Here is a 22,258-nt window from a genome sequence, read left to right as displayed (position 1 = left end):
TGCCTGACTTCAGGAGACAATAGGGTACATGGTATGTCTCGGATCACTGATTCAATAAGGGTTAACTTTTAGGATCAGGTTTGCGGTGCCAATACCTGTGATTATGAATGTGAAATTCACTCTCAGTGGATACTCTGCAACACTTATCGAAAACTATCCTGCTTTGTCATTCTTGCCAGTCAGCTTATTCACTACATCATCTGTGAAAAGCAACCACCAAAAGGTGCCAAACCAGCTAAAGCAGATTCATGAAAAATTCAAAGGAGCATTCATGGAAAACTGCTTGCAGTGCCAATAAGCGACAATCTGCCCTTCATTAGATCCCATGCACACAACGAACAGTGGCGAGAGGCAAAGGTATTCGGTGGCAGCGTTACCAGTTCGGAGATGACTCTCAGTTGTGTGTGTTCATTGCATAAGACACAAACAGGGCCGCAGATCAGACGTCACAGCCTGGGGCAGAGGTTAGAGCTGTGGATAAGAACTTGCTAAATAAAGCTAAACCTGGTAACAGACAGGTACCATGTTCCTCCTTTCCCCTCCTCTCTCTCTGCTGCTGCCGCAACTCCAGCTTCAGTGCAACACATCGAACACATCCCTGGTCCACCCAACTAAAGCCTGACTCTGTAATTCCTTGTTTTACATTTTCTCTCTCTGCAATGTATTAAGGAGAAAGCCTGGGCACAGACCAATAATGAAGTGGCAATGTCTTGCACTTTAATTTCCCAAGGTCTAACAGATCGAGAAATTGACTCCACTGGCCTGAGCTGACACCATCTCAAAGCTGGGAGTAGAAAGAGGGGAAGAGGTACAAGGCGGAAATTCACAAAGGCACGAGTGCCTGCCTAATGGCTCCTCCCGCGCTTTGCGGGGGCTGCAGCCTAGCGAGGAACAGCACAGATCTTATAGGGATGAGGCTGCAAGAAACCCCCCAGCATGGACTCGGTGTTGATTTCCTTCACTCCCTCCGGCAGCCTGAAGGTGAACGCCCGCAGCAGGTTGGTGAAGAAGATGAAGAGCTCAGTCCTTGCCAGCTGCTCCCCCAAACACACACGGTGCCCTGCAAGAACAAAGGGACAGTGATTGATTTGGGGGCGGGGGTTTCATTTGGAAATATGAAGTGTCCAATCTGGTCAAAGCTCAAAGCTGGCAAAATCCTACTTCTCACTGGTGGAAGAAAAATACCATCTGTTTAAAGTGAAGTCATTAGTACTTAAGAAGTTATCAAGATTTGAGGATAGGTCTGTGCACATGTGGCACAATATATTCTGTCCTCTGAAACTGAAACAGCTGTTGAGTAACCATGTAGGAACAGGAGATAAGGTCATTTTCCACATAACTGTTATTGTACCATTGAGGATCATATTTATTGCCTTCTGATTTCTAAATGCAATAGAATTATACTAATTAGTATTAACGATTGGGAGATCCAATGAATAATAGTTATTTCTGCAAATTAGTAACTGAACAATTAAAATCCATCACAAAATATACCTTCCTTTGTTCTGACAATTTTCATTTTAGTATTAATAAGAACATAAAAACGGCCATATTAGGTCATATCAATGGTCCATCCAGCATTCTGTAATTCAGTCTTTGCTGAGAAATGGGGTGAGACTGCTAGTTTGTGTGTAAATTACAAGGTCAGAAGGTCAACAAGGTTCCACTGCTAATCCATTAATTCACCCCTCACAATCGAACCCGCTAAGAAGCTTTTCCTGTCAGTGCTCTTACCTGCTGAGAATGCTAAGAAAGCTTCTTTGTTCACAAAATTTCCATCCTGATCCAGGAAGTGATTTGGGTTGAACTGTCGAGGTGTCTCCCAGTGTTCTGGGTCAAGCAAGGCAGAGATTAAGTTTGGGAGAATAATGGTGCCCTGCAAGGGAAAATTTGACTCAGTTCGGTGTCTTTCCGTCAGAGAGGTGGGTAAGGACAGACTGTTTTCATTTATTACCTTGCATGGAAGGTCACCTAGAGCAAACCCTACATCCTCAGGAATAAATTCAGAGTGCGCTGGACAGTTGTGACGAAATGGGAATGTTCTTAATGTTTTCTCTGAGTGCTGTGTGGGTGCCTCAGTTTCCCCTACGCATTTCTCGAGTGTCTAGGGGGGTGTGATTGTTGCAGAGCCCTAAGGGGCCAGTGTGATGCTCTCTGCACAGAGAATGGCTGATACTCTGTCTTCTGGCAACTGATGGCCTGGGCCCCTCCTCTGTAAAGGTGCCAACTGAAGGTGTTGGAGAACAAAGATCAGGTGACCTCTTGGCCGGGGAAAGAGACAAAGGGAGAGGAGGGGCTGGAAAGTTTTCAGTTTGGAACTGGCTGGGAAAATGAAGGGGAGCCCAGATGGGGCTCTGGCCTCCCAGGGGCCCCCCAAGATGGATCTGACTGAGGGGATCCTGTTGTCTGTACCTGCAAGACCTGTCTCAGACTGTGTCCCTGTCTTTTACTGGCTGGCTGAGAGTCCTGGTGAATCTCAGGAAGCCGGGGGTGCAAGGCCTTGTTTCCCCCAAACTCCATGACAACAATACATTTCTATTTGTCCTTCTGCATCTGATGACAGCGGTCACGTTGCGAGAAACACCAGCAACAAAGAGCCCAGTGCAAAAGTCTTATACCCAGAATCCTCCCTGCTTTAATATTGACTCCTCAATGGAAGCAAAAAGAGGAATGTTTAGCATTTTTAAACAATTGCTTTAAATTGACAACGTTCTATTTTTCTGATGTTAAAACGGCAAGATACTGACAAGAGTTCAATGGACTGAGAACAGAATTTGAAAAACGAGGCCATTCAGTGTGAGATTTAAAATGGAGAAGAGATACAAGGTCCCAGCCTTCTTTCTGGCCAAGAAACACACCAGGTAGGATGTAGGAGGGGGAACTAAAGGGGGCTTGAAATCACCTTTGAGCTTCCCCTGTTCTTGGCTCTGCCCAGAGTGTACTGTTGCCAAGGCCCCTAAGGGACATACTGGCACCTGAGAAGAGCCAGAGCACAGCAGGCTTCAAGAGGGGTGGCCCCGAGCTCTTTGCCGATTCTGTAATGTTTAAGGAATTCCCGAGAATTGGGGATATTTCCCAGTGGCCTCATCCATCAGCTGTATTATTTAGGTGTTGGAAGAAAGTGAAGGAGCTGCAGAGCAAAAGAGACTGGATATGTGTTGGATTCCTGGTACATTGGCCCTCTGAGGGAAGGAGGGGCTATGAAGATAGAGACTGGCTCTGTACCTTCTCAACGGGAAAGCCCTGCAGCACTGTGTCTTTTACACATTCTCTGGGAATTCCCACTGCAATGATGCTGCTGTGGCGCTGGATCTCATGGATCACGGCATAGCTGTAGGGCAGGTTCTTCCGATCCTCGTAGCAGATTAATTGGGAGGGACCCAGCACAGCATCCAGCTCCTTCTGGACTCTCTCTGAAGGGAAACATTAAGGACACACATCTTGGACTGTGCGCGTGTGTGTATCCTGGATAGGGTGGCCAGACAGCAAGCGTGAAAAATCGGGACACTTTTTTTTCCAGGGTGGGGGGTGGGTACAGTTGCCTATATAAGACAAAGCCCCTGATATTTGGATGGTCCCAATAATATCAGGTAGGGTGACCAGATGTCCCAATTTTATGGGGACAGTCCTGATTTGGGAGGCTTTTTCTTATCTAGGCACCTATTACCCCTCACCCCGGTCCCGATTTTTCACACTTGCTGTCTGGTCACCCTAATATCAGGACATCTGGTCACCCTAATCCTGGAGCCTTTTCTTTTCCCTGCTGGAATCTGATTTGAATCTCTCCTTTATTGCGGGGTTAACGTCAGTGAGAGGGTAAAGCCCTGCCAGCAGGACAAGCGTAGCAAGTAACTGCTGCATCTCAGTACCTGGAAGAGCTTATCAGCACATTCCACAGAGACCCAGACAACAGACGGCTGAAACTCAGTGTCCTGACCAAATTCCGCCCTGGTGAGGAGCTTTTCCCTTTCTTCTCTCGGATGGGAAGACTGATGGTGGGGGCAGCACCCCAAGTAACCACTCATGGCCATGAGTGCACTGTGCAGCAGACTGGACTAGATGACCGTGAGGTCCCTTCCAGTCCCATTCGATGGTGTCTGCTTCGGAGGCAGCCAGGAACCAGGCTGCTCCCTAGGGAAAGTTTTCTCTAGCTTCGGTTCACAAGGTTAGACTCCTGTTTCTATGCCATGCCCAGGACCTGCCCAATACAGTTTATTTCAGGTCCTGAGAGAACAACAGAGTTTTATCTGAGGTGGAATCAGCTGAAGTGCAGCTTAGCAGAGCAGGAGTTCAAAGTGTGTAGAGCAATCAAGACGTTATCTTAGCTGGAAACAGGAGCCCTCTAGTGTTAGCAGAGTGCAGTGAGTGACATTCACAGAGGTCAGCAAATAAAAAAGCATCCTTGCGAGATGAAAGCGATAGCTGGGAAAGCTGTAGCTGGGATTTAGAGTGGCAGCCAGAGGATTCAAGGCCCCCCTTTTGGCCAATGCATCCGTAAGATGTTCCTGTTTATAAATGAAAGAGGAGAGGGCTTCACAGCATCGCCCCTTGGCTTGAGCAGATAGCCAGTGTGCAGGGCTTCGCTGGTCCTTTCCATTAGGAGGAGAACTCGATTATGCAAATACGGCATTTCTTGGGTGCAATCCTGTGGATTTGCAAAGCACGTACACGGAGTCCTGTTTCCCTGAACACTGTAGGATCAAATCACAGGCAGTTTCCCTTGCTCATAATTTCCAAGTTTGCCTTCCCTGCCAGCACTTTGTACTCTTCCTTTGCATCCCCTCCAGGCCGTGCTTTCACCACTGCTCTCCGATTTCTCCTGGCTTTCCTCCCTGCTTTCTGCTTCTGACAAATGCCCACAGCCACAAGCCAATCAATGCACCAACCTCCACGTTTTCAATCAGTTCCCAGGAATCCCCTCTTATTCTCCCAAAATTAATTCTTGCTCCGTCCTGCCATGTGACCAGTGCTTTGGGCAGTGACTTGTCTGGTTTCCACTATCTGACTCCATAAAGGAGCTTAATGTGCTTCTTTCAGTTAGCCAAACGGAAGGGCAGCTGGCACACCCAGCAGCCTCAGCAAGGTCTGTGATTGCCCATAGATCAAAGCTACCCTGGCTGGCAGCTACCAACACCCTCCAGCATAACCGTGTGTATGAAATGCAGTTGGTTTTCCATCCTGGAGGCAGAGATGACCTGGGCCTGCCAATAGTGGGGGGGAGGAAGGAGTGAGGGCAGCCGGCTTCAGCAGTGTTAGTTACTGAGCATGCTCAGTACAAGTCAAGCAGCGAATCTGACAGAGCGGGCATGTGACCCGGCATCCCCCCACCCACGCGTGACCTCTGCCTAGAAGTGAAGATGGAAGAGACTGAGCCGCACTAATTGAGAGAGACACTCGGGAAGCACCATCTGCTGTAGGGGACGACAGCATTTAGTGAATTGAAAGTCCTGCATTTGCGCAATCACAAAGACAACTTTACCAGCTAGCAACTCTGAAAGCACTTCCCTGGCCGGGGCACGTTCCTCACTGAGGACTATGACTACAATAGCATGTTCCTCTAAAGGACGCCTCCACGCCAGTGTAACCCCTTTGGGGTCTAGAGAGCATGGCCCCTTTAAATCTTTTTCCCAAGCGGGAGGGGGAGAGTAAGAAAAAGGAGGGAAACTCCAGGGGGCAGGGCTGGAGCTGGAGGGAGAGAGAGGGGAAGCAGCAGGGCTGGCCCTGGAGTAGGAAGCAGAGAGAACCTGCCGGAAGCCTGAGGAGGTCAGGCCCGATCGTGGACAGCCCAGGACAGGAGCCAGGGGGAGCCCTGTGCCGGGGGGAATCACCCGAGGAGGACAGGCCGGAGCTGGACCCAGGATCACGGCTGCCCGGAGCTGCCTGGGGCTGTGAGTACTGGGGCTTGTGACTCTGCACTGGGAATAAGGAGGGAGGCTGCTAGATAGTTAAGTGGGGAGGGGGTCGCTCTGTGGGGCTTTGCAGAGAGCGGCAGGAGAGGCACCGGAGGGGTTTGCTGGGGAGAGTTCACTGGCGCCGAAGACGACCAGGAGCCCCCAAGACTCACCACTGGACTGGAACTTTGCCCAGGCCTCCTGAACTCTGTGCGCAGACACATTGCTCAGTGTCTGCCCCTCCAGACTGTGCTCCCGCTGGGGCCGTGGGGCCTTGGTTTGAATGCAGCCCTGTTTTACTGCTCCCCCTATATTTCCCCTTGTTGTTTTTCTCCTCCCAGCCCTCTGTAAATAAATATCTCCCTTTGTTATGTCCATTGTACTTTGCCTGTGGGTGTGTGTGTTCACTCTGGGGGGTTTGGAACAGGTGCCCCTGGAGTGGAAGGGATTTCTCCTGCTGCATTCCTGCGCGCGCTGTCTCTTGGCCAGAGCTGCCTGCAGAGCAGACTCCATCTTGGCCACGAGGACGCTAAAGTTACACCAGCATTACCCTGTTCCTGGCAGTACTAACACACGACTTGTGGCCCAGAAGGACACCTGAGAGTTAGAGACTGTGTTGCAAGGCATGCTGGGAAGGAGGCAGCATATATAGGTACCTCCCTTCTTCATAAGAGAGAGAGGGTGCAATGATTACTGACTGTCTCGTTAAAGGACCTTGAGAGAACCTGAGTATAGAGTCAGATGACTGGAGAAGGAACCCAAGGAGGGAAAAATAAGAACATAAGAAAGGCCGTACTGGGTCAGACCAAAGGTCCATCTAGCCCAGTATCTGTCTACCGACAGTGGCCAATGCCAGGTGCCCCTGAGGGAGTGAACCCAACAGGCAATGATCAAGTGATCTCTCTCCTGCCATCCATCTCCATCCTCTGACGAACAGAGGCTAGGGACACCATTCTTACCCATCCTGGCTAATAGCCATTTATGGACTTAGCCACCATGAATTTATCCAGTCCCCTTTTAAACATTGTTATAGTCCTAGCCTTCACAACCTCCTCAGGTAAGGAGTTCCACAAGTTGACTGTGCGCTGCGTGAAGAAGAACTTCCTTTTATTTGTTTTAAACCTGCTGCCTATTAATTTCATTTGGTGACCCCTAGTTCTTGTATTATGGGAATAAGTAAATAACTTTTCCTTATCCACTTTCTCAACATCACTCATGATTTTATATACCTCTATCATGTCCCCCCTTAGTCTTCTCTTTTCCAAACTGAAGAGTCCTAGCCTCTTTAATCTTTCCTCATATGGGACCCTCTCTAAACCCCTAATCATTTTAGTTGCTCTTTTCTGAACCTTTTCTAGTGCTAGAATATCTTTTTTGAGGTGAGGAGACCACATCTGTACACAGTATTCGAGATGTGGGCGTACCATGGATTTATATAAGGGCAATAATATATTCTCAGTCTTATTCTCTATCCCCTTTTTAATGATTCCTAACATCCTGTTTGCTTTTTTGACCGCCTCTGCACACTGCGTGGACATCTTCAGAGAACTATCCACGATAACTCCAAGATCTTTTTCCTCACTCGTTGTAGCTAAATTAGCCCCCATCATGTTGTATGTATAGTTGGGGTTATTTTTTCCAATGTGCATTACTTTACATTTATCCACATTAAATTTCATTTGCCATTTTGTTGCCCAATCACTTAGTTTTGTGAGATCTTTTTGAAGTTCTTCACAATCTGCTTTGGTCTTAACTATCTTGAGTAGTTTAGTATCATCTGCAAATTTTTTAGATACTTGTGACTCAGGGAACCGCTGGGAAGAAGAAACCCTGAGTGTGTGAAGTTTGTTTGGGTGCGTTGGGACTTTATGATTTATTTGGACGTCTGAGTTTATCTGAATCAAGCAACAGTATCTTGCAGAAAGGTGATAACGCTTGGCTTGAGAACCAGACACAAACTGTGGAAAAACCCCATATCTCTAAGACGCAAGGGGCAGTGACCGGGGGTCAGAAATCAAAGACACCTGACTCAAAGCTCAGTCCAGGCATCTGCTTTTATATCAGGGATCCATCTTGGAGCTGCAGCCACCAACTGCCAGTTTTAGACTTACAATCACCTAACAAAACTGTGCAAAAGTGGTTACTTTCTACATATTGCATGATCTTATCTATGGTGCATGTACCTTCCTCAATCCCCTTACCTTGGATGTCTGGGTAAGCCACCATATTAAGCACTGCCCAGCGCATGGTGGTAGCTGTGGTTTCTGTGCCTGCGAAGAAAAGTTCAAAAATAGTCTGGACCAGGTTGTCTTCATCAAAGGTCGAATGAGGGTCAGCTTTGCTCTGCAGGTGATAATCAGAGGTTTGAGGTTAAGGTGCAAAGGTAGGACAATCTGGGTAATAACGAGTGTCACTCTGTACTGTTTTAATGCCCAGCAATGTGCAATATATATAACTTTGCAAAACAAAAAAATTCTGCATTTTTAAAAGATGAGGATTCCATCCCTCCATGCTCCTTCATCGTTTCCACATACAATGTCCTGACACTCAAGCTTTGCTTCCGGTTTAAGATTGGACCCAGTGTTAGTGCAATATTCAGAGGACCTGTTAAGAACAAAGTGGGTGGGAAGCTAGAGCACCAGCAGCTGAAGTCTCCCTCCCAACTGGACCAAATACAGCATGAAGAGCTTTGAAATCTGACAGCATGACTGTAGCAAGAGGTGAAGAAAAGTTCCTTTGCGTCCACCATACAAGCTGCAAAATCCTGCTCATCTGAACTGTTCTGTGTGATAGACAGTCCTGGGTGGTTTCGTTGGGTCATTTGCATCTGTTGGCAGAATCTCATAGTGCCAGGATTTGTCTAGTTATTTTGCAGTTAACATTGTTCAAATTCGGAACTTGTTAGTGCTCAACAAGACAAATGCAGCATCTCCTCTACTTGACTTTAATTCAGGGACGCTCATGAAGTTCGTGAAGTGCTGGGGGATATTTGTGCTCTGACCAGCGAGTTGAACCTATGACTTTCTTGGGTGGTAAAAGGGAGGGAGGAGGAAGTGGGGGCATGGTTGGACGTGATTGTCAGTGCTTCCCAGAGGGAGACATTCTATTTGAGTCCTGACACACTGATCAATTAGAAAATGGTCCCAAGTTGGGATAGATAGTGAGGCCTCCTGAGTGCTGAGGTAATAATAAAAAAGTAGATCTGGCCAAAAAAAAAAAATGTTTTTCCACATAGTAATTTTGCTGACAAATGCATCTTTTTGGGCACCAAAACGATTTGTGAATTCAGGTCGAATTTGGTTAATAGTTTCAGCCAAAGAAGGAAAAAGGAAAAAGAAAAAAAAAAGACAAGAAAATGAAAGATGGTCTAAATATTTTGACTTTTTGTTTTGAAAACTAGTTACATTAATTTTAAAGGGTTCAAAACATCCCAAAACTAAATGGAAAACTGAAAAATAAACCCATTTTCTGTTGAATCAAATGTTTAATTCAACCCCAAAATAATTTTTCTTTCAGGTTTCCATTTCTTTTTCAGCCTGAATGGATTTTTTTTCCAGAGTTTTTGGTTTGGCCCCTGAACCAAACAGTATCAATTATTCGCTCACTTCAGTAGAGTATCAGAGGGGGAGCCGTGTTAGTCTGGATCTGTAAAAGCAGCAGAGAGTCCTGTGGCACCTTATAGACTAACAGATGTATTGGAGCATGAGCTTTCGTGGGTGAATACCCACTTCGTCAGACTCCAATATGTCTGTTAGTCTATAAGGTGGCACAGGACTTTTTGCCGTTTTTCACTTCTGTAAGGAAGTACAAAACTAAACTTGTTTAGGGTTTTTCCGACAGTTTTTTCTCCATGTGCTAGTGCCTATTTCTAATCCTGCTAGACATCATTTCCATGTGCAGTGTTGTTGTAGCCAACAACAGTTTCATTTTCAAATAAAAGTTCATGGGGCCCTTTATCAATCGTATCAAATATTAGATCCAATGCGTTCCTTGAATCCAACAGTTTTGTGACTCATTCAGAAAGAACAATGACATTTGTCTAGTACAATGTATATTTCAAATCCCCATTCTATTTACTACTCACAGTACTGATGTCTCTGAGCAATCACTACAGCATATTTTTCTCCTTACTATTAATTCCATGATATTATTAAGGGTTTAAATTATACTTACTGGACAGTAATTGCTCTTTTCCATCTTTTAAAATCTCCTTACCACCTCTGTTTGCCTTTTTGTCATTACTTTGATATCACCCTAGTCTCCATGGCAATTTGTTTTGGTCATCATTTCTAAATCGACATTCATATAATAGGAGGGTCTTGGAAATTTAAAAAAATAATAATTTCTTCACAGATTGTCTATAAAATCAAAGAACTTGATCCTACTCTCATTGAAGTCAATGACAAAACACCCCATGACTTCTGTGTGAGGAGATTAGAACCGTAAAACACATGAAGCATTTCAGAGGGTTCTTTTTCATCTTCTCCTGGGGAAGTTTATGTTTATACCAGAAGACAGCAGTGAAGCCCCCAAAGCACGGTAGTAATATACAGCACAGACGCTTACTTTGTCTATCTGAGCCAGGTAGAAATCAATGAAATCTTGTGGTTCGTCTGGTGACCCACGCTCTTGGTGGCTTCTGACCTCCTTCCTTGCAAAAGACCGGAGAAACTCATGGCAATGGAATATCTTCTGGTGAGTGCCTGGGAGATGATCCATGAGCCAGGAGAAAATATCATACAGCTGTGAGAGAGGCAAACGTGAGATGTGCTCTCCCGCCAACAAAATAAACCCACCCCCAACAAGAAGCAGTAGCTTTATTGGTGGAAGAAAGCCACTGTCCATACTGGCACTTTTTGTCGGTAAAACTTTTGTCATTTGGGGGCAATCCTTGCTTTGGATACAGATAAAATAACGAGAAGCGCTCATATGTACTCACGAGCTCGCTGATGCTGCTCCCTTGTTTGGTCAAGTAATTATTGTTTTCAATCAGCTGGTGGAAATCTTTGTCCTCAATGGAAAAGCGATGTCCAAACACCACCGCCGCAATCACGTTTGAGACTGAATGGACGATGGGGAAAGAAGGATCCAGGGGATCTCCTGCAAAAATAGTGATCAGAATTCACATTAACGTTCCCAACACTGCTCCTCCCTCCTGCTACTGAGAGATGAATCCTGAACAGGCCACTGAAGAGGGAGAGTGAGGGCAGCAGGGCGTTCTCATTTTGAATGGTTTTGATTCTGTGGTACTGGCGGGGGGAGGGCATCAAGCACTCTCAATGGACTCATTGCCCAAAACTGATTTGATATAAGCAGGTTCCTAACTCCATATTTAGACACCAAACTAACTGTTGCCTGATTTTCAAAGACTGCCCCGAGCTGTCTGCCTCTAAACCCAGACCAGTCGGTGGTAATGATGCCTGATAGAAAAGGTTTGGCCAACTTTTGCTAGAAAAGTGCTCAGGTTTGGGGGAGCTCCTGGACCACCTGCTGTGTTTGAATGCTGCTTTTTTTTGTTTTCATCTGTTGTAAATCTAGTAAGGAGCCTGTGGCCGTGCCCAGTCATAGTCCGCCCTCACTGCAGTTATCCAGGTGTTGATCACTTCTAGGATAGATTACTGAAATGCACTCTTCATGGTACTGATGCATTACTAGATGGGAATGGTAGGATTGTCAATAATAATGCAGAAAAGGCAGAAGTATTCAGCTAATATTTCTGTTCTATATTTAGGGAAAAAACAGAAGATCTAGTCATACATGATAATGAAACACTTTCCATTCCAACAGTAACTCAGGAGGATGTTAAGTAGCAGCTATGAAAGTCAGACATTTTTAAGTCAGAAGATCTTGATAATCTGCTTCTAAGACTTCTAAAAGAGCTGTCTGAGGAGCTCGCCGGACCATTAATGTTGATTTTCAACCACACTTGGAACACTCGGGAAGTTCCAAAAGCCTGGGAGAATGCTAATGTTGTACCAATATGTTAAAAGGCAGGCAATTATATGTCTGGTACTCTGACATTGAACCCATAGATGTCAGGCAAGAAAAGAGAGCCGCTAATACAGGACCTGATTACTAAAGAATTAAAGGAGACTAATATATTAATGTCAATCAACACAGGTTTATGGAAAACAGATCCTGTCAAATTAACTTGATATCTTTTTCTGATGAGATCACAAGTGTAGTTTGATAAAGGAATTAGTGTTGACGTGGTATTGCCTGACAGTTTGGTTAAAAAATAGGAACGATACAAAATGAACACAGCACACATTAAACAGATATAAAAGTGGCTAACTGATAGGTCTCAAAATGTAACAGTAAATGGGGAATAATCATTGAGCGTGTATTTTTCTAGTGGGGTACAACAGGGATTGGTTCTTGGCCCTACGTTATTTAACTGCTTACTGTATTTTTCACTCCATGCATCTGATGAAGTGGGTTTTAGCTCGCAAAAGCTTATGCCCAAATAAATGTGTTAGTCTCTAAGGTGCCACAAGGACTCCTCGTTGTTTTTGCTGATACTGACTAACCGGGCTACCCTTAACACTTGTGATCACGTAAAGCACTGGTGTTAACTCCGCCCATATCTAGCCATCTGGGGCCTGGAATTCTCTCCTCTTGCTGGCATGACAGAGACATGCTTCTGGAAGTGAAAAGACCCAGCTATGCTGGCCGTGCTGTACCTCTCTCATTCATAAAGTACTCGAGCAGCTGACGAGCCTCCTCTTGGATTCGGTGCTCCAGGCCTTTCTTGCCCAGTCCCAGGTTCCGCAGGGTCATCAGCCCAAAGCGTCTCTGCTGCTTCCAGGTGTGACCACTTGTGAAAATAATACCTGAGACCATTGAGAAAAGACGGTTACTCACCGTAGTAACTGTTGTTCTTCGAGATGCGTTGCTCCTATCCATTCCAGTCAGGTGTGCGCGCCGCGCGTGCACGGCTCTTCGGAACATTTTTACCCTAGCAACTCCGGCGGGCTGGCTGGGCGCCCCCTGGAGTGGCGCCGCTATAGCGCTGTATATATACCCCAGCCGGCCCGTCCGCTCCTCAATTCCTTCTTGCCGGCTACTCCGACAGTGGGGAAGGAGGGCGGGTCTGGAATGGATAGGAGCAACACATCTCGAAGAACAACAGTTACTACGGTGAGTAACCGTCTTTCCTTCTTCGAGTGATTGCTCCTATGCATTCCAGTTAGGTGATTCCCAAGCCTTACCTAAGCGGTGGGGTCAGAGTGAGACGTGGCAGAGTGTAAGACTGCTGAGCCAAAGGCTGCATCGTCTCTGGATTGCTGCACCAACGCGTAGTGGGAAGCGAAGGTGTGGACAGAAGACCAGGTGGCCGCTCTACAGATGTCCTGGATAGGAACATGGGCCAGGAAGGCGGCAGACGAGGCTTGCGCTCTCGTGGAGTGAGCGGTGAGGCGGCATGCTGGCACGCGAGCAAGCTCGTAGCATGTCCAGATACATGCCGTCACCCAGGAGGAAATCCTTTGAGAGGAGACCGGCTCGCCCTTCATGCGATGAGCAACTGCTACGAACAGCTGGGGCGAACGCCGGAAGGGCTTCGTCCGCTCGATATAAAAGGCGAGGGCCCTGCGGACGTCGAGGGTGTGAAGCTGTTGCTCACGAGGTGAGGCGTGCGGCTTCGGGAAGAAGGCCGGGTGTGGTCAAAGCTGCACCTTGTCTCCGTGGAAGACAGTATATGGTGGACCGACCGTTAGGGCACGGAGCTCGGAAACTCTTCTTGCCGACGTTATAGCGACGAGGAAGGCCGTTTTCCACGAGAGGCAGAGCAGAGAGCACGTGGCCAAGGGCTCGAAGGGTGCTCCCATAAGCTTGGCCAGAACCAGGTTTAAATCCCAGGCCGGGGTAGGACGTCGTATCGGCGGGTACAAGCGGTCCCGGCCCTTAAGGAAGCGGGAAACCATCTGGTTGGAGAAGATGGACCGACCTCCTGTGGATGGACGAAAGGCGGACACGGCTGCCAGGTGTACTTTCAAGGAGGAGACCGCGAGTCCTTGCTCCTTAAGGGACCAGAGGTAGTCCAGGACCGTAGGAATAGGGACCAGGAAGGGATTATGGCCTCTCTGATCACACCAGAGTGCGAAACGCTTCCATTTTGAGAGGTAGGTTGAGCGCGTGGAAGGCTTCCTGCTTTCCATCAGGACGTGTTGCACCGCCGCCGAACAGTCACACTCCGCGTGGGTCAACCACGTAGGTACCAAGCTGTAAGATGGAGGGACTGTAGGTCTGGATGGCGGAGTCTGCCGAAGTCCTGCGTGATGAGGTCCGGCAATAACGGAAGGGGAATGGGATCCCGAACGGAGAGCTCGAGCAGCAAAGTGTACCAGTGCTGCCGTGGCCAGGCCGGAGCGACGAGGATGAGGTGGGCCCTGTCCCTCCGAAGCTTGAGTAGCACCTGATGTATGAGCGGGAACGGAGGGAAGGCGTAGAGGAGGCGATCCGTCCAGGAGTAGAGGAATGCGTCCGACAGGGAGCCTGGGGAGTGACCCTGGTAAGAACAGAACTGGTGGCACTTCCTGTTCTCCTTGGAGGCAAACAGGTCTATCTGGGGAAACCCCCACCTTTGGAAAAGTGTGTGCACCACATCTGGACGAAGGGACCACTCGTGGGAGAGGAACGACCTGCTGAGATGGTCTGCCAGCGTGTTCTGCACTCCTGGAAGAAAGGACACTGCCAGGTGAATCGAGTGGGTTACGCAGAAGTCCCACAGGAGCATCGCTTCCGTACAAAGCAGGGAGGAGCGGGCCCCGCCCTGCTTGTTGACATAGAACATTGCCGTCATGCTGTCCGTGAACACCGCCACGGAGCGGCCTTGAAGATGGGCGCGGAAGGTTTGACACGCCAAGCGGATCGCTTGCAGCTCCCTGGCATTGATATGGAGGGAGAGCTCTCGGGGCGACCAGAGACCCTGGGTGTGTAGGTCGCCCAGGTGAGCCCCCCATCCCAATGCCGAGGCATCCATGGTCAGGGTGACGGACAGGCGAGGAGGGCGGAACGGGACTCCTGCACACACGACCTCTGGGTCCAGCCACCAGCGGAGCGAACCGAGGATTGGCTTCGTGACCGTGACTACCATGCCCAGGGGGTCGCGGACGGTACACCGACGCCAGACAAGTTTGAAATGGGCGAAGGCGCAGCTGCGCGTGCGTGGTCACGAACGTGCAGGACGCCATATGGCCCAGGAGGCGTAGGCAGGACCGAACCGTTGCCGTGGGAAAAGCGTATAGGTCCCGGATGATGGAGACCATTGTCTGGTGCCGAGGTCGAGGAAGGCAGGCCCTGGCCAAACCGGAGTCCAGGACCGCTCCGATTAACTCCATCACAAAGGGTGGAGTTCAAGTGGACTTCTCGGCATTGATGAGAAGGCCCAGGTACCGAAACCGGGCCAAGATCTCGGCCATTTGATCTGCTACCAGCTGCCGGGATGGCCCGCGAACCAGCCAGTCGTGGAGATACGGGTAGACGTGTATGCGACGACGGCGGAGGGCTGCAGCCACCACTGCCATGCACTTGGTGAAGACCCTCAGCGCGGTGGAAAGGCCGAAGGGTAGTACCGCAAACTGGTAGTGCGCGTTGTTGACCACGAACCGCAGGTAGCGTCGATGGGGAGGGTAAATCGCGATATGGAAGTACGCGTCCTTCATATCGAGGGCGGCAAACCAGTCTCCCGGATCCAAGGAGGGAATGATGGTCCCCAGGGTTACCATGCGAAACTTGAGCTTGAGCAGGTACCTGTTGAGCTCCCAGAGGTCTAGTATAGGTCGTAGACCTCCCTTCGCTTTGGGGATGAGAAAATATCGGGAATAAAATCCCCTGCCCCGCATGTTGTGCGGTACCTCCTCTATGGCACCCAAGCTCAACAGAGTCTCGACCTCTTGTAAGAGGAATTGCTCGTGAGAGGGGTCCCTGAAGAGGGACGGGGAAGGTGGGTGGGAGGGAGGGGGCAAAACAAACTGCAGGTGGTAACCATACTGGATCGTATGAAGGACCCAGCTGTCCGTTGTTATTCGGAACCACGCCGGGAGGAAGTGGGAAAGGCGGTTGCAAAATAATGGGGAAGGATCCGGCAAAGAGTCTGATGGGCCGTCCTCGGGCATCCCATCAAAACGCCTGTTGAGGCCCTTGAGGGGCCTTGGAAGGCGCCTGGGCCTGATTACGCCTGTTGCCCGAAGGTCTACTGCGGTTTAGGTTGGCTCTGCGGCTGTTATAAGGCCGTGACTGGGTCTGGGTAAATGGTCGGTATGGCTGCTGTCGGAACGACCTCCGCTGGGTAGCCGGTGTGTGCATACCCAGGGTGCGAATGGCGATTCGGCCATCTTTGAGGGTCTGAATTCGTGAGTCCGTTTTCTCCGAAGAGAGACCCTGAGTGTCGAAGGGGAGGTCTTGCAGGGTGTACTGCACCTCGGGCGGCAAGGTGGAGGACTGCAGCCAGGAGATGCGCCTCATGGTCATCCCCGAGGCCAGAGTTCTGGCTCCTGAGTCAGCGGAGTCCAGAGCGGCCTGGATGGAGAACCGGGAGGCTTTCCTGCCCTCCTCAAGGAGGGCCGAGAACTCCTGTCAGGAGGCTGTTGGGATCAGCTCCGAGAACTTGGAGAGGGACACCAAGATGTCATATGTGTAGCGAGCGAGGAGAGCCATCTGGTTGGCAATCCGGAGCTGGAGACCACCCGCTGAATAGACCTTCCGGCCCAACAGATCCATGCGCCGAGCATCCTTAGATTTAGGCGCCGGAGCTGGCTGCCCATGTCTCTCCCGGTCATTGATGGACTACACCACGAGGGAGTCCGGAGTGGGGTGCGTATAGAGGTACTCGTACCCGGTGGGAGGAACCGAGTACTTGCGTTCGACTCTGCGAGCGGTGGGAGGGACGGACGCCGGTGACTGCCAGATGGTAGTGGCGTTCTTTTGAATGGTGCGGATAAAGGGGAGGGCCACCCGCAGCGGGGCCTCCGCTCCTATCACATTGGTCACTGGGTCGTCATCCTCAGCGACCTCCGCCACGGGAAGGTCAATAGCCTTCGCCACCCGGCGAAGAAGGTCCTGGTGGGCCCGCAAGTCAATTGGAGGGGGGTCTGCCGTAGACGCCCCCGCAACTCCCTCGTCCGGCGAGGAGGACGAGGACAGACCCTGGACCAAGGCCTCTGGAGGTGGTTCTTCCAGGGGGTGGGAAGCCATCTCGACTACGGGATGCTCTAGCGTAACAGAAGGCGGTGGTGCCTCACCCGGCGGTGATGGAGGAGGTCTGCTGGTTGTGGCTTCCGGCACCCTGCGTTCGGAGCCCGTGGGTCGCGGAGGGAAGGGGAGTCCTTGAGCCTCGTGGTAGGCCCAGGGGACCCAAAAGCCCCACTGCTGTGGTCCATGGTTCTGGTCTTGGGGGTCGGTGCGGGGATGTCCGCCGCTGCCTGCCTGCGATGCGACCGAGGGCTGGCGAGAAGGCCACGGAGGGGCAGAGGCGCTCAAGGACTGCGCCGTCGATGCCACCAGTCTGTCCGTGGACGGTGCCGAGGATCGGTGCCGGTCATCTCGGTGCCGGGAGCGAGAGCGGGACCATCGACCGTGTCGGTGCCGGGAGGTCGACCGCGATCTCGATCGATGGCGGCGGGAGCGGCTTCGCGAGTCGCAGTGCCGGGAACGGTACCGGGATCCGGACCTCCTTCGGTACCGACGGTCGGGTGACCGGGACCGGGATCTTTTCCGGGAGTGCGACCGGTACCGCGATGTGGAGCGGTACTGGGACTGCGACTGGTGCCGAGAAGGGGAACGGTACCGAGATGGAGATCAGTGCCGGGACCTGGATCGGCGTGACGGCGACCGTCTCCGGGATCGGGACCGGGACCTGGAGCGCCGTCTATCCCGCCTGTCAGGGGAAGGTGGCCTCATCATGGCCGGCTTGCCCGCTGACTGTACAGCCCGCACCGGCGGTGCCGGGGGCCGGAGGCTTGGTGCCTCTGTGAGCTCGATGAGCTCTCTCGCCGTCGAGAAGGTCTCGGGCGTCGACGGGAGACGCAGCTCGACCGCGGTTGGCACCGGGGAGCAGGGAGGTACCAGACTCAACGGCTCTTGGGGTGCCGGAGTCGACGGGACCGTGCACGGCTTGTGCACCACTCCAGTTGGTGCCGGTGGTGGCTGGGTGAGCGGCCTTGGTGCCGGGGTCTTAGAGGCCGTCTGCGCCGTCTTCCGCTTCCTCGCCGGAGAAAGGGAACGGTACCGGGACGCCGGTGCCGGCTGTGGAGGTCAGACAGTCTCGGTGCCGGCCCGGCTCGGGACTGCTGGTGCGCTGCGCGCCGAGGAGGACTTCGGCGCCGCTCGGGTCGGCACGGCAGGACTAAGCGCCGATTCCATAAGGAGCTGTTTTAAACGAGAGTCTCGCTCCTTTCTTGTCTGCGGCTTAAAAGCTGTACAAATGGGGCACTTGTCTGGCCGATGGGCCTCCCCAAGGCAGCACAGGCAGGAGTTGTGCGGGTCCCCAACGGGCATGTGCCGCTGGCAAGCCGAACAGGGCTTAAACCCCGGTGCCTTGGGCATGAGCCCGCACCGGTTGTGGAAAAAGAGGGGCGAACCCCCCTAATTCCCCTTACTATACTAACTAACTAAACTATTTAACTAACTTAACTAACTTAACCAACTATATACACTTATCTGATGGAGAAACACTAGGGTTGTGGAGGTGAACGGAGCACTCCACTGTTCCAACTGGCCGTCACGGGCGGTAAGAAGGAACTGAGGAGCGGACAGGCCGGCTGGGGTATATATCCAGCGCTATAGCGGCGCCACTCCAGGGGGCGCCCAGCCGGCCCGCCGGAGTTGCTAGGGTAAAAATGTTCAGAAGAGCCGTGCACGCACGGCGCGCAGACCTAATTGGAATGCATAGGAGCAATCACTCGAAGAAGAATTGTTGTTTATATGAAGTAAAATCCTTCACATAGTAACAGTTACATCTAAACTAAATTTTCTAACAGGAGAAGTAAATGCAGAAGAACGTGACTCCTAGCTGATCTCCTTTATCTGGCCACAGATGTGGCATGGATAGTGACAACTTCACAATCAAAAGTCCCTGATGTCGAGGGTTTTGTTGCTCTTATAAGAGAAATAGAAAGCGGGGCTTCAAAAACTCAGGATGCAGTTTTCCTAAATCATTTGTGATCCAAAACCATGTAATTCTACAGCTGGGAATCCACACCAGGGATTCTAGAGAAGAGGGGAATTCCGTGGGGTGAGATTTGCTGCAGTGCAAGGCATTAATAAAAGGCCAAGGATGGTTGTGTTTGAATGACAGTGCAGGGATCTGACCTGAAGCCCAGCAGGTGAGAAGATCCTGCCCAGGTTAAAAAGCCACCACATTAGATGACTATCACAAAACTAGTACTGGGTAAAGCAGGGGTGGCCAACCTGTGGCTCCGGAGCCGCATGCGGCTCTTCATAGGTTAATACGCAGCTCCATGCATAGGCCCGACTCCGGGGCTGGAGCCATAGATGCTAACTTCCCAATGTGCTGGGGAGTGCTCACTGCTCAATCCCGTGCTCTGCCCCAGGCCCTGCACCCACTCCACCCCTTCCCCCAAGCCTGCCATGCCCTCGCTCTTCCCCCCTCCCCACCAGAGCCTCCTGCACACCGCGTAACAGCTGATCGCGGCGGGCGGGAGGCACTGATTGGTGGGGCTGCCGGCGGGCAGGAGGCGCTGCAGGTTGGGGTGGGGGGGAGCTGATGGGGGTGCTGCTTACATATTAGTGCGTCCCTTTGGCAATGTACATTGGTAAATTCTGGCTCCTTCTCAGGCTCAGGTTGGTCGCCCCGGGTGTAAAGCATATATACAATTGGAGTAATGCCAGCTGACGTTCAAATTCCTGGCTGATGCTTCAAACAAATTTCTTAGTCAGGATTTTGCTCCTCTGTTCTATTCAGTGGTTGTTTGCCTTATTGATTAGTATCAGAAAAGTCACTCGTGTAGTGATTTTAACCATTTGCAGCAGTATTCTGCTGCAAATGGAGATGATTATGGAAGCAATGAGCAGCCGCACTTAAAGGATCATGTGAACTTATTTTTTTCTGTATAGTTTATAAGGAAAGAAAATGTTACCCTTTCCTCCGGCCATTTTCTGAAAAAAAGGGGTTGCTGGCCGGCCAGAGACGTCTTCAGAGTGGACAGTCAGGCTATCCTTCACAGCTGTGAATCCATTCAGTATGATGACAGGAATATGTCCAATCCACAAGGTGAAGATGTTCCCGTAAATCTGTGCCAACTAGAGAAACCGTCAGTGCTAGAAAACCACAACCCAAAAAAACTGTACACAATGAAACAACCGCCCAGCTTACCTCAGGACGCTCTCCTGTGGGGTGGGAGGGTGCTGTAGAAACATTTGTAGTGAAATCCCAAACCATGGCGAAAGATGAGCTAATGTCAGAACAGCATCATAGCTGACTATGAGATAAGACAATACGCTCTCATCCAACAGGATGTCTCAGCAGCTGTGTCTTGGGGATGCTGTTTAAATGTCTTGTACGGAATGGGATAGAGTTACCTACAGGTGAATTTCACCTCATGATTGGACAGACGTCCCCAGGAGTAGAACGGCTTGTGCCTTCCAGTTAAGGGGACAATTCTGTGGTGTCTCTTCTAATACCCTGTAAACATTGCATCTAGAACACTCTGAAGGAAAGTGGTAACTGACATTCCTGGGAGACTTAGTATTGTCCCTTGGAGTCACAGTTTATCAGGGTTAGTTATATGCGATAATGCAGGGCAGTCTCATGCATCTCAGTCTTCCTAAGTGCCCCTTGCAGTGACCTACCTCTCAACTCATTGAAGCGTCTCATTTTCTCCTATAGAGCTACTGGCAAATTACAGACAGCCCAGTGCACAGAAACATCCCCATTAATCTATTTCCCCATCACGCACCATTAGAATCCTAGAAGATTAGGGCTGAAAGAGACCTCAGGAGGTCATCTAGTCATTCCTCTCACCTGCCCCTGTTTTCTGAATCCTTTAAAGCAATGAGATTTCTCAGCATGTTATAAAGGGACATTCACTCCAGAACTTGTATAAAGGGCAAATTTCTGCCTAAGGCAGCTGGTCATTTGTCATTGGTGTTTGAAAAAGATCTTTCTGTCTTGCAATGGGGCTATTCCTTCTGCCTGATGAAATTGTGTCCCCCAGGTTCTTATCATAGAAGTGAATGTGATGCCACCTACTGAGCATTAAGGCTTCAGTGAAGAATTGAGCTGGAAGGGCCGATGGGCTGGGAAGGAGCATAGCCATCCCACAAACAAATACCTGGATACAAGCAAATACCTGGATACAACCAGTAGCAAGAAATACTGAAGGAAACCAGGCGACAGCTGAATAGATTTAGGCTGAACTTTTCCAAGGAGGTGTCTCAATAAATCCATATTTAACAACTGCAGATCCCATTGACTTCAGTGGGACTTGAGGGAGCTCAGCACCTCAGAATATCATCTCACGTTATCTAGGGAGTTACATAAAAATTTAGGAGCCCACTCATGACCTATCAGGGTTTGAGCCCCACCCCCTTTAAACAAGTCAATTCATTTTGCTGAGTCAGGAATACTTCGTTCTCATTCAATCTGCTCAGCAAATGCCACTACATTCAAACTTTCATCGCTAACAGGTATTGGGATTTGTGGCCATCATTTACTTCCCCATGCACAAGCCAGATGAAATGTTATTTAGCACACAGACGTGCTTTATTCTACAGCTGCTGCATTTTGCTAATTTTATCATTTACTTGGATATATTTGGACACACATTCACAATACCTTAATGAGAATCTCGTGCTGGCGTTTGAAATCCATCTGCCATATGGTGCCGATGAGGGGGAGGGGAGTTGGTCCAGGAGGAAGCCGGCTACATGCCCACTTCAGTTTCAGAAATTGCACAACAAAGAGAGAGATGAGCAGAGCTACTAAAACCTCGCTGATCACCAACATCGCCCTGCTGCTCTGTCTGTCTGTCCACTGTGTGGTCAGGTCTGAACTCTCCCTGTCTTTTTTGAGGTTCTAGATCTCCCTGAATAGGCTTTAATCCCCTTCTATCTACCTCTCTCCTTCTCCCTGTGATTCCCTGCTTTTATACCTATCATCAAAGTGGCGAATTGCAAGACTCATGTGTATTTAATAAGACCTTTGTACTGGAGAATAAGCCAATCTTTCTGCTAGCTAAACCTTGTCCACCAGACTTTAACCTCTAAAGCTCCCAGTGAGACGGCCTGCCTTCCTCTGCATAAATGTTACATTTAAAGGTAAAACCCAGTTTGAATGTTAATTATCTAGTTGGACGAAGGGCTGGGAGAAAGCCCTTGGGAAGGTATTCACACAAATGGAGAACTCT

The 22,258-nt window shown here is 49.9% G+C and overlaps 1 protein-coding gene across 2 annotated transcripts; it reads right to left on the bottom strand.

Annotated features, from left to right (window-relative positions):
- Positions 1-695: 695 nt before the first annotated feature.
- On the bottom strand, positions 696-22,007 carry LOC123376966 (cytochrome P450 2J4-like). 2 transcript variants are annotated; one of them, XM_045029275.1, is made up of 9 exons: positions 21,688-22,004; positions 19,991-20,153; positions 12,575-12,724; positions 10,831-10,991; positions 10,458-10,634; positions 8,093-8,234; positions 3,226-3,413; positions 1,735-1,876; positions 696-1,060 (listed from the first exon to the last, which is right to left on the bottom strand). In XM_045029275.1, exons 1-9 carry the CDS (start codon positions 21,856-21,858, stop codon positions 882-884), a joined length of 1,473 nt encoding a protein of 490 aa, XP_044885210.1. In that variant the 5' UTR covers positions 21,859-22,004; the 3' UTR covers positions 696-881. The 2 variants fall into 2 exon arrangements, with proteins under 2 accessions (XP_044885210.1, XP_044885211.1); XM_045029276.1 differs by lacking the exon at positions 3,226-3,413 and having other exon boundaries at positions 8,093-8,161; positions 21,688-22,007.
- Positions 22,008-22,258: the final 251 nt, after the last annotated feature.

The sequence above is a fragment of the Mauremys mutica genome, chromosome 9, assembly GCF_020497125.1.
Source record: "Mauremys mutica isolate MM-2020 ecotype Southern chromosome 9, ASM2049712v1, whole genome shotgun sequence".
Lineage (NCBI taxonomy): Eukaryota > Metazoa > Chordata > Testudines > Geoemydidae > Mauremys > Mauremys mutica.
The sequence above is the reverse complement of the archived record's forward strand: the minus strand, read 5'-3'. Positions and strand labels throughout refer to the sequence as shown.